This window comes from Pollachius pollachius, assembly GCF_949987615.1.
Source record: "Pollachius pollachius genome assembly, chromosome: 13".
Taxonomy (NCBI): Eukaryota; Metazoa; Chordata; class Actinopteri; order Gadiformes; family Gadidae; genus Pollachius; species Pollachius pollachius.
Window position 1 is genome coordinate 6,839,011 of NC_136946.1, and position 11,377 is coordinate 6,850,387.

At 45.7% G+C, this 11,377-nt stretch overlaps 1 protein-coding gene across 1 annotated transcript; it reads left to right on the plus strand.

Annotated features, from left to right (window-relative positions):
- Positions 1–745: 745 nt before the first annotated feature.
- LOC307084752 (polyadenylate-binding protein 1A-like) lies at positions 746–10,740 on the plus strand. The gene is made up of 13 exons (XM_079749244.1): positions 746–1,418; positions 2,339–2,532; positions 3,430–3,545; positions 3,894–4,033; positions 4,319–4,413; positions 5,056–5,193; positions 6,481–6,943; positions 7,080–7,190; positions 7,865–8,007; positions 8,823–8,907; positions 9,048–9,178; positions 9,630–9,746; positions 10,335–10,740. The coding sequence occupies exons 1-12, from the start codon at positions 1,226–1,228 to the stop codon at positions 9,717–9,719; spliced, it is 1,899 nt and encodes a 632-aa protein (XP_079605370.1). The 5' UTR covers positions 746–1,225; the 3' UTR covers positions 9,720–9,746; positions 10,335–10,740.
- The last annotated feature ends 637 nt before the right edge of the window (positions 10,741–11,377 follow it).

Sequence of the window (11,377 nt, forward strand, 5' to 3'; positions counted from 1 at the left end):
ATTCCATAATAACCAAATGTGACACATTATCACACATTATATAATGCATGCATATTGGGTACATGCAAAACTTGCAATTGAGTTCTGTCCTCTTGTAATACTTAAAAAATTCAAACAACTTCCTGAAATTAGAACTAAGTAAAGTATAACAAAACAATAAAACCGTATTTTAGGGGAGTAGGAAGCGTTAGGTTTATTTGGCCACTTTTAACACCTACAGCATGTGTCATGCCTGATACAAAGCCAAAAAATCCACACATGGCCATGTTGGCAACATTTTCAGCCAGTTTTAGCCTAGGACAGTATCTTCCATATGCTGTAGTTTATCTTGTTTCCCTGCGTCTTGGTAGGTTAATTTGCATCTGGATGGGAAGCACTGAATCTGCAGGGTTACGCTTGAATCCTTTGAAATTTCATAAAATGTACCTCCTTTAAACACTGCCACTCATAGGTGGTGACGTGAACTACAGTTTTGCGGCAGCAGCATGTTTTAGTATCTTTTTTTTATTTGCATTTGATTACATTTACTGCAATCACAGCAGTGTTGTCGTCTTCAGCACACGTTTTTCTTTTATGTTTAAATGTCTATTCCAATGTGACCATTTTATTTAAATAGATCGTTCAGGGCTAGCCAACGCCCCTTTTCTCCTATTACCATAGCTGGTAGACGAGTGGTCCGTTTTGATGACGTGTCTCAGAGTATATAAACAGCCACTTCCCATCGCTCATCCCCCTCAACCCCGGCTGTTCGTGCTGTGTGAGTGCGTGTGTGCTCTTGAGCCCGCTCGGCACACATTCTATAAAAAAATAAAAATACAAAAAAAACTTAAAACACCAAAAACGCTTAAAAAATCTTAATTTCTTTTCTTTTTGTAACTACTTCGGTGAAGCTGGACTTCGACCCTCCTCGAAGACTGGAAGACACAAGACTACGGCATTTCAATCGACGTTTGATGCTAGTGAAACAGGCCAAGTAGAAATTTTATCATTACCCGTGGTTCAATTCGACTTAGAAAGTTTTAAATTCCCGACCAACCGTAACAAGGTCCGTTTTAAAACTCACATTTACTAAACCGCATATTTTATTAGAACGCCGCAGTTGTCAAGTCGACGGTCGCCAGGCGTCCCGTTCCTTCCATTAACGTTTCTAAAACCGTCGTAGTTTCTCAAACGTCAGTATTTTCGGGTGGTGTTCGTGTCTCCTAACGTTACCACCGGCGCCAAGATGAACCCCAGTGCTCCCAGTTACCCCATGGCCTCGCTCTACGTCGGGGATCTGCATCAAGATGTGACGGAGGCCATGCTGTACGAGAAATTCAGCCCGGCCGGGGCTATCCTTTCCATCCGTGTCTGTAGGGACATGATCACACGGCGGTCCCTCGGATATGCCTATGTCAACTTCCAGCAGCCGGCCGACGGTAGGTAATATATATGTGTTGAATGGGTGTAATGTGAAGTTAAAACGCATGTCGCGTTTTTTAAATGGCAGCTTGCGGTGCCCCCGTCTCTCCTCCACGTGACTGGGGCCGACATATTGTCGTTTTTTTTTTTCGCACAAGTTGCGAAAAGACAGTTTGCCCTGCCCACTCATGCAATGTACTCCATTAACTGGGTAATCCCCGTTCTTAACGCACCCACATACCAGCCGCTGCACAATTATTAGTCTGAGGCTACACATCGGCACTCAAATGGCATTTGGAGACGGATCAATTTGAATGTTGAACGTGAGCTCATTATTTGGCAGCGCCCTGTTTTTTTCCTCTGAGAAGTTGCACAGGGTGGCTCAACCCGTCGACTCCGCCAAAAAAGGCCTGCATTTCAGCGATAACGGCTTGGGACTTAAATTTTCCGCCTTATTTTTGTTCGTTTGGGTGTCAAGTTTGGACATCCATCAATAATGACTTGTGTATGCTGTTCAGAGCTGCTGTCAAGTGACATTGTTTTCTGCACTCAAGCATTTGTAGTCTATATGTGTGTTTATGTAAGGCTGTACACATACAAATATCATAGTGAGAGGTCATTATAGTTTTGCATCTATTTAATTAGAAGTAGGGGCAAGTTCTTGGTTCAAACCCAGTCCATGGAAACCTTCAGCAACATACCGAAACCATGACTTCTCATTAATAACATGCATAAGACAATGGTTCTAATGCATCAATGAATTGACAAATTAATAAATGCCAATTGATTTTGTTTGAATTGACAACTGCAAAGTCGTTGTCATCACTCGAAGACCTGGTGTTTCCTCTTCCCATGTAGACCACTTGACCGCTGGCTCATTTAAAGAAACGTGGGCCTGCTTTGTTGTTCAAACACTCCCCCACTGTTTCCCCCTCAGCCGAGCGTGCGCTGGACACCATGAACTTTGACGTGATCAAAGGGAGGCCGGTGCGCATCATGTGGTCACAGCGGGACCCCTCCCTGAGGAAGAGCGGTGTCGGCAACATCTTCATCAAGAACCTGGACAAGTCCATCGACAACAAGGCCCTGTACGACACCTTCTCCGCATTCGGAAACATCCTCTCCTGCAAGGTAGGCGGCCAGGGCGAGGCCCAACACCCCCTCCCCACCCCATTGGCCTACTGTAGTAGTAGGCCAGGCGGCGGCTAGACGTATGCCCTTTGTTGGTTTTGTTATGACGTTGCATTTTGAATGTCGCAATATTCACAATGTAAAAAAACGAGGAACAGTGACATGAATGATGTAACCATGAACAAGTGTTATGAAAAGAGTGTTAAGAGAAATCCTCTTGTAACCGAGGTACATTGGCCTTCATGACAGCATGCTAACAGTCTGTAAAATCCCTAGCCTTTTAGGAAGTGTGTTTTTGTGTGTGTGTGAAACAACAATTTCCTTTTTAAGTTTGTACTTATACAGGCTGATGCCTTGTTCTGTGAAGTGTTAAGACTCAATTGTACCTCTGTATGGACTAGCAACCAGAGGTACATGTTGGGTCTCTATTACACGTGTGTGCGTGTGTAACCCACAGAGACTGCAGTAGCTTGCGTTCACCTCAAAATGAACATCACGTGACAGAGCTGTGATGGGCCAACATCGTAGTTTCTTTGGGGTTATATAAAGGTGAAAACAACAGAGCATATTTTTACTCACCTCCTACTTAAAGCCAAGGAGGTCTCCACCATGTTGATAGTTTGAGGATGACTCAGCATTCAGTTGCGAGACGCATCTTCACATTATAAACAAAGATGCCAGCGAATTTGGGGCCAATTCGTTTTGTTGGTCTACGCGCAAAGTCTCCGACACTGAACCGTAAACGAAGGCATCGGCATAGACGCCCACACAGCAGTGTAATTCACCCTTTGGGAGTAATGCCATCTCAAAGCGGTTCACAATGTCTGCAAGTTTCAATTGCATTTGGTTGTGCATGAGCGTGCGGCTTATGTCTTGCATGGGTCTCTTCTCTTCAAGGTGGTTTGTGACGAGAATGGCTCAAAGGGCTACGGGTTTGTGCACTTTGAGACTCAGGAGGCGGCCGAACGAGCCATTGAGAAAATGAATGGCATGTTGCTCAATGACCGCAAAGTGTAAGTGTTTTAACTGCTAGTGTGTGAACTCATTTTAATGGCTGCCATCTAGTTTAAAATGAACATTGAACGATTCAGATACCAGTGAGCCAACATAATATGCACTTGGTTCTTATCAACCTCTTTCACCTTGAAAGAATTTAATGACATATAAATGAGTGCATTTAAACCTAGGTAATGCTGATTCCAACCTTCACATGTATCATTTTAGTTCTGTAGCATATATGGATTTATGGAAGACCTTGAGGTTTCTCAAGTCTTCTAATTTACGAACCGCAAATCCCTTCATTGAATACTTTTAAAATGCTTCCAACAATTGTGTGCTGAAGTCCTGTTTTGTCATTGCAGGTTTGTCGGCCGCTTCAAATCACGCAAAGAGCGTGAGCAGGAGCTGGGTGCGCGGGCCAGGGAGTTCACCAACGTCTACATCAAGAACTTTGGCGAAGACATGGACGACGAGAAGCTCCGGGAGTTCTTCGGAAGATACGGTCAGTTTGCTGCAACAGAAGCACACTGTTGGGGCCCCCGACAATGGGGTCTTTCACGACTGGGCTGCCTGAGAATGTTTACGGGTAAACGCGGCCTATATAGAGGCTCCCGGATGAAGTGGACACGGACACGCCTCTAAATGAGCTGGGTAGAAAATTGGGTCGTTAAAAAAAAACACAAACTCCACCCCCCCAAACGTGCCGGGCTGCGTATGACATTGCTTATACCCTTCTCAGGTGTTGTGACCAAAACAAGTGCTTCAAAGTCTTTTCCCTGTTGTCTAGGCACTGCCATGAGCATCCGAGTCATGACGGACAACAGCGGAAAGTCGCGGGGCTTCGGTTTTGTCAGCTTTGAGCACCATGAGGACGCCCAGAAGGTGAGCGCAATGACTTTGGGATTGAGCCTGTCGGGTACCTTCCCTCAGGGGTACATAAGGCCCATCACAACCCCCATCTAATGGGTGTGGCTGGGATAGCCAGCTTTACCGGCTCTGTGTATGTTTGCCATTTAGTCCTGACTTACTGACTATGGCAGTTCACAAGAGGGCTAAACAAGGTTCTCAGTTTGTGCTTTTTTTTTTTCATGTTGATCTTGTTGTTTAAAAATGTAATCACACAAGCTTTAGGACATTGGTTTCAATGTAGTTAACAGAATGTTGATCCCTCCCGGTTTAATTATTCTAAGTCTGCAGCTTTGTCAAATTCGGTGCCACTTTCTCCCTGGGTCGCACCGGCCCAAACGGCTGCAACAGTGACTGTAGTTCATGGGCCCCTGAGTCCCCCACTGTGGGCACTGGGGACAAAATTGTACTACATACAACAAAGTGAATAGCTGATGGCTTTGGTGGTGCATTTGGCTTGTCAAATATCCTCATTTTTTCATGTCTTGAATATATCTTTTAATGAGTTAATTTACTCTCCACCATTGTTTGATTAGTGCCCAGAATATTTTTGGAGAAAGAATCGCTCCAAGTTGTGACTCGGCACTAACCAATGTGGTTGTTTTGATCCCTGGTTAGGCAGTGGACGAGATGAACGGAAAGGAGCTGAACGGCAAGCTGATCTACGTTGGCCGTGCTCAGAAGAAGGTTGAGAGGCAGACGGAACTCAAACGCAAATTTGAGCAAATGAAACAGGACCGCATGACTCGCTACCAGGTGGGTTTTACGAATGTTGGCAGGTTAAAGATGCAAATAACAACAATATAACCAAGTGTTTGTATTTATATGGAAGTCCTTTTTTTGTGTGAGCAGATCCTTGATGCCAACCCCATCAGTAATTGTCCCATCACTTTTTACCTTATTGGAAACTTGTATTCATCAATATGTTCCTAAATATAATTCTACCATTTTTTAAGAATTGGATAGAATCGATTTTGTGTAGTGCTGCATTCCTCAAAACTGGTTTTAAAACAAGAAGGTTTTGTTTTCTTGTTACTAAAAAAGGAAACTGAAACTAAGGAATATCAGGTTGTTGTACGCCTAGTATCGTTCTAGTATTAACACTGAAGATGACCTGGAGTACAGTATTGTCAAATGAAGTTGAGGTCTATTTTACCCCTTTTATTTCTATATTTATATATTTCTGATGTAGACTATCAAGATTCATGTGTAGGAATCATTTAAGTGGTTTTTTTGACAGATTTTCATGTGTTGAACCTTCTGTTCATATACAAGCTAGAGGACCAGTTCACTAGGCCGTTTATCCCAAACCTTCGGTTATTTAAAACTCAAAGCAGTTAAAACATTGATGTGACTGGGGCATTTGAGGGCGGTTTAAATACTTGACTGATTAACGATATCTTGATCCTTGATCAGTCGTTTATGATTGTGTATGTGGTCGTCACAGTTTATGATCCTCTTGGCTGAAAATAACTGCTGAACCCTACCTGGTATAATTGTGTAAAGCCGCAGCTTTGTCAAATTCGGTGCCATTCTCTGTGGGTCGCACCGGCCAAAAAGGCTGCAACAGTGACTGTAGTTCATGGGCCCCAGGCTCCCTCATTGTGGGCACTGGGGACAAAATGTACTACATACAATAAAGTGAACCGACTTGGTTAAGGCTTGCTGACACTAAAATGTGAAACGGCATCCAGAGAGTAGTGATGTTGATGGGATTCCAAATAAAACCGGTAATTGACAACAGGTGAAACATAGTGCGGCAAGTGCCCTATATATTTCATATCCTCTAGGATCAGATTAGGGCAAGGCAACTTTATTTATATAGCACTTTTTATACGCGACTCAAAGTGCTTCACATAGAAACGTCGTCATTATGTTGTGCGTAAGAGTCTGAATTTGAATTATCTCACTGCAGAATCGACCATTACTGATCGAGTGCTCAAAGGCGAAGAGATTTGCCTTCGAGATTTGCATGGTGTCCCATTCAGGGCGCCGTTCCCCAGTACTCGTCTTCAGTCTCACCGCGTCCCCCCCCCCCCACAGGGCGTCAACCTGTACGTGAAGAACCTGGATGACGGGCTGGACGACGAGCGCCTCCGCAAGGAGTTCTCCCCGTTCGGCACCATCACCAGCGCCAAGGTGATGACGGAGGGCGGCCGCAGCAAGGGCTTCGGCTTCGTGTGCTTCTCCTCGCCGGAGGAGGCCACCAAGGCGGTGACGGAGATGAACGGCCGCATCGTGGCTACCAAGCCCCTCTACGTGGCGCTGGCCCAGCGCAAGGAGGAGCGGCAGGCGCACCTCACCAACCAGTACATGCAGCGCATGGCCAGCGTGCGCGCCGTGCCCAACCCCGTCATCAACCCCTACCAGGCGGCGCCGCCCTCGGGCTACTTCATGGCCACCATCCCGCAGGCGCCCAACCGCCCCGCCTACTACCCCGCCGCCGGGCAGATGGCCCAGATCCGGCCCAGCCCTCGGTGGGCCACCCAGGGCGTGCGGCCGCAGCGTAAGTAGCGACCGCAGCAGACGCCGGCGTTCCGGAACGCCGGCCCCTCTCCTGATGCAATGTCGGCTGATGGTTTGACGGGATGGCTTTATTGTTTGGGACGGGGGGTTCCTAATTGCTGTGTCTGTCTGTGTAGACTTCCAGAACATACCGGGTGTCATGCGTCCGTCGGCCCCACGGCCGCAGGGCTTCAGCACCATGCGGCCCACTTCCCAGATGCCACGCATGATGTCCACCCAGCGTGTCGGTCAGTCGTCCTCTTCTGTTACCTTGATGGCCAGCGATACTAGAGATTCAGGAGAAATGGGTTTGATCAAGAATGGACCCTGATTAGAGAATAGTTCTTAAAAAAAAAAATACAAAATCCTCATTGAGTTTCTAATATAGTCTGTCTAGGTCGTGTCCGTACCCTTGGGTTCACAAGAAGGCTTAATAGGGTTCCAAGTTTTGTATATTTTTTTGTACATGTTGATCTTGTCGTTAAGAAATGTAATCACACAAGCTTTAGGACATTGGTTTCAATGTAGTTAACAGAATGTTGATCCCTCCCGGTTTAATTATTCAAAGTCTGCAGCTTTGTCAAATTCGGTGCCACTTTCTCCCTGGGTCGCACCGGCCCAAACGGCTGCCACAGTGACTGTAGTTCATGGGCCCCTGAGTCCCCCACTGTGGACACTGGGGACAAAATTGTACTACATACAACCAATTATAGCAGATTGCTTTCTTGTTTTGGTGAACCCTTGCTTATTATCTAAAGGCGACAATGTTTGTACTACAAGGAATGAAGTTGTGGGTCAAAATGCTAATTCACTATCGTCTTCGTCCAAAGGATGCGTTTTCTTATTTCTGCTGCTGTAGTAGAAAAGGGAGTCTCCATTTATTTATTTTTTTCTTAACTCTTAAACCGTCTGTCCCCTGCAGCTCAGACCATGGGACCCCGGCCGACCAACGCCGCCGCCGTCGCTGCCTCACAGCTGCGCGGAGTGCCCCAGTACAAGTACACCCCAGGGGTCCGCAACTCCCATCAGCACATGCCCCAGCAGACCCAGGCCCCCATGCAGCAGGTACCCAGCCCACTGCAGCGCCCGGCCCTAAAGCGTAGGCCATATGGTCCTTGCCTCAAGGATGTTTAGTGGTATGGTAGTTCTGACTGTTAGTCGAGAGGTTCTGGGTTCCAAACCCCATGTCCATAGTCTACGTGTAGGCATTGCTGATCAACGTGCCTAACCCCTACTGGCTTATTAATGATTCTTAAAGAATTCACCAAGTCGCTATGGGTATATAAGTGTATGCTAATGGTTGAATAGTATGCAACCATTAGCATGACTGCTATAATCTGCCAAGTTTTCCTAAATGGGGGAGAAGAAATGCTCAAGTGAGCATGGCTTGGATGTTGAGTTGTATTGGCTTTAGTAATGTCTTCAACAATTCATAAAAGATCATTTTGTTTCTCGGATGTTTTTGAAAGTATTTAAGGGACAGTAAACCCTCATGTGGGTTTGAGTTTGCTGTCTAGTTTTGTAAATTTTTTGTACATGTTCGTCGTTCAGAAATGTAATCACACAGGACATTGGTTTCAATGTAGTTAACAGAATGTTGATCCCTCCCGGTTGAATTAATAAGTCTGCAGCTTTGTCAAATTCGGTGCCACTTTCTCCCTGGGTCGCACCGGCCCAAACGGCTGCCACAGTGATTGTAGTTCATGGGCCCCTGAGTCCCCCACTGTGGGCACTGGGGACAAAATTGTACTACATACAACAAAGTGAATAGCTGATGGCTTTCCTGTTTTGGTGAACCCTTATTATCTAAAGGCAACAATGTTTGTACTACAAAAGAACAGTGTTGTGGGATCAATGCTAACTGGTTGTTTTGTGCGCAGTCCGCTGTTCACGTGCAGGGCCAGGAGCCATTGACGTCCTCCATGTTGGCTGCGGCCCCTCCCCAGGAACAGAAGCAGATGCTGGGTAAGTACCACCTGAATGCCGCTGTACAGTTGGGTACCCCCCCCCCCCCCCCCCCCTTTAAAATACAATGGCAACCTCAGTCCCTCACCAACACTTTCTCTCTCTCTCTCTTTCTCTTTCTCTGCCCGTCTTTGCACCAGGTGAGCGTCTCTTCCCCCTCATCCAGACGATGCACCCCAGCCTGGCGGGGAAGATCACCGGCATGCTGCTGGAGATCGACAACTCGGAGCTGCTCCACATGCTGGAGTCGCCCGAATCCCTCCGCTCAAAGGCGAGTCCCTCATCCGTTAGTACACCTCGCTCTCCATGGCCAAACCCTCGCATCCATTTTAGACTAGGCACCTCCGTATCGACTACACGCCTCCCATTTCAACCCCTCGCCTCCATTTTACAACAGGCAACTCCATCTCAACGACTTGCTGACTATTTGAGACCATGGACCTCCATGGCAACCACACTCACTTCCATGGAAACCACTTACCCGCCGTAATTTTGACCCAGGCACCCCTATTTCAATTCAACCCGGGTCCCCATTTCAACCCCCCTCATGTCGCCATTTCAACCCCTCCCAATTTTCTCAGTTTCCAACCGCTCGGCTACAGCCAGAGCTGACGGTTTTGAATCTAGGGATAAGTGGGGTTGAAAATGTCTGGAGGAAACGAAGGTAAAAAAGTACATTGTATTAATGGTGAAGTGACGTCAAGCCATGCTGCCCCCCCCAGGTGGATGAGGCGGTGGCTGTGCTGCAGGCCCACCAGGCCAAGGAGGCTGCCCAGAAGCCTGTGTCCAACACTGCTGTCCCAGCCGTCTGAAATACCACCCCACCACCGAAGTACTAGGTACGACCCATATCCTCTAAAGCCCTCCCTGGGAGACCGGTCAAAAGTCTGCAGCTGTGTCAAATTCGGTGCTACTTTCTCTGTGGGAAGCACCGGCCAAAATGGCTGCCACAGTGACTGTAGTTCATGGGCCCCAGAGTCCCTCACTGTGGGCACTGGGGACAAAATTGTACTACACACAATACTTAGTTTTGGTTTGAAATGCAAATTGTATTCGTCTCTAGCCAAAAGCTTTTTTTTTCTGTTGCTGCAGTAGAGCAGGGAGGCCACACCCTCAAATGTTAGCTACTGTAAGTCACCATTGCAAAAGGACACAATCTATTTGCATATGCTGCCCCTGTCTTTGATGCTGAGCCCAATTCCCTTAGGCCTGTTTCATATGCAGGAATTGAGAGTTCTTTGTCATTTAATTGCCTTTGAATCGCAACGGCTATAAAGAACTGTATTTGAGTAGCAATTTGGATCTTCCCCCCGGCCTTTCGGGAAAAGGAATCTGATAAATTGCTTCCTTCTTATTTCAACAGCCATGTGTTGAAATGTTAGTTTCCTCACTAACGACATGGATGTCATTGTGCTTTGTGTCTTCAGGATCAGGGGAGCCCTGCGATGTACAGCTTCACCGAGGAGGAGGAGAAAATAAACATTGAAAAAGCGAAAATGCAGAAAACAAAACAAAGCAAAAAGAAGCTAAATGACAAAAAAGAGAAGGAAAGAAAGGAACTGTCCGGCCGGGCCTAGTGAAGTTACCACTAGTTCCTGTTCGCTTATTTGAACAAAAATACAAAAAAAGAGAAAATTTAGAAAATTTAAAAATGATAAGTTTTGGGGGTTTCAAGAGGAGATTCCACCGGGAATTGAGAGTTGATGAAAGCATTCCTATATTCTTCTGACGTTTTATCCCTTTTATTGTTTTCGACTGTTGGAATTGCAGGGAGAACCTAGCATTGCGACTTTACCCTTGACATTTGCTTGCTTGAATTAAAGTTATAAATGAAAATAATCTGCCTCCTTATTGTCTCTAAATGGATTGATTGAGCTACAAATATTGGCCCGTTTTGCTGCAGTTTAGTTTCTAGTTCTGCTCTTTCAGTTTTGGGTTTTAATGTTCTTGAATCAAAGATGTAGGTAAATTTAGTAATTGTGTTCAAGTCGGCCCTTTTCTTTAAACCCGCGCAAACCTTTTAGTTTGTTCTTTTTCAGGTGTTTAACCCCATTCAACACTTGAGTTTTCAAGATTAAATAGTTACATTTCACAAGTCAATCATTCAGAATGGATCTATATAATCTAGGGGGGTTTCTAGGATTTGAGTACGTTTGGATATAGCTTGGACCCATGTCCAGTGATCCTCCTTTTTATTGTCTTTAATAATTAATCTCGATGACATTATAGGAACTCTAGAACCTTATTTACATTCAGAGTACATTTCTTGATTATAGAAAAACGTAAATGTGTACCTCAAATGTGTATACTTAATTCTGATGTTGAAAATATTGGCAGGTAATTAGTATTAATATTGAGTGGAAGAATACTTCACAACTGCATTGCAATATGCACGTGACGTTTCCCTTAATGATTTGGGGCTGACTCCTCGGACGCAGACCAGTCTGAAAACGATAGCTAAAGCTACAGC

Excerpts from the sequence above, each read along its gene's own strand:
- LOC307084752 (XM_079749244.1), top strand. The coding sequence starts at position 1,226 with ATGAACCCCAGTGCTCCCAGTTACCCCATGGCCTCGCTCTACGTCGGG. Across the intron at positions 1,419-2,338 it reads CTTCCAGCAGCCGGCCGACG|CCGAGCGTGCGCTGGACACC; the intron begins GTAGGTAATATA and ends TTTCCCCCTCAG. Across the intron at positions 3,546-3,893 it reads TTGCTCAATGACCGCAAAGT|GTTTGTCGGCCGCTTCAAAT; the intron begins GTAAGTGTTTTA and ends TTGTCATTGCAG.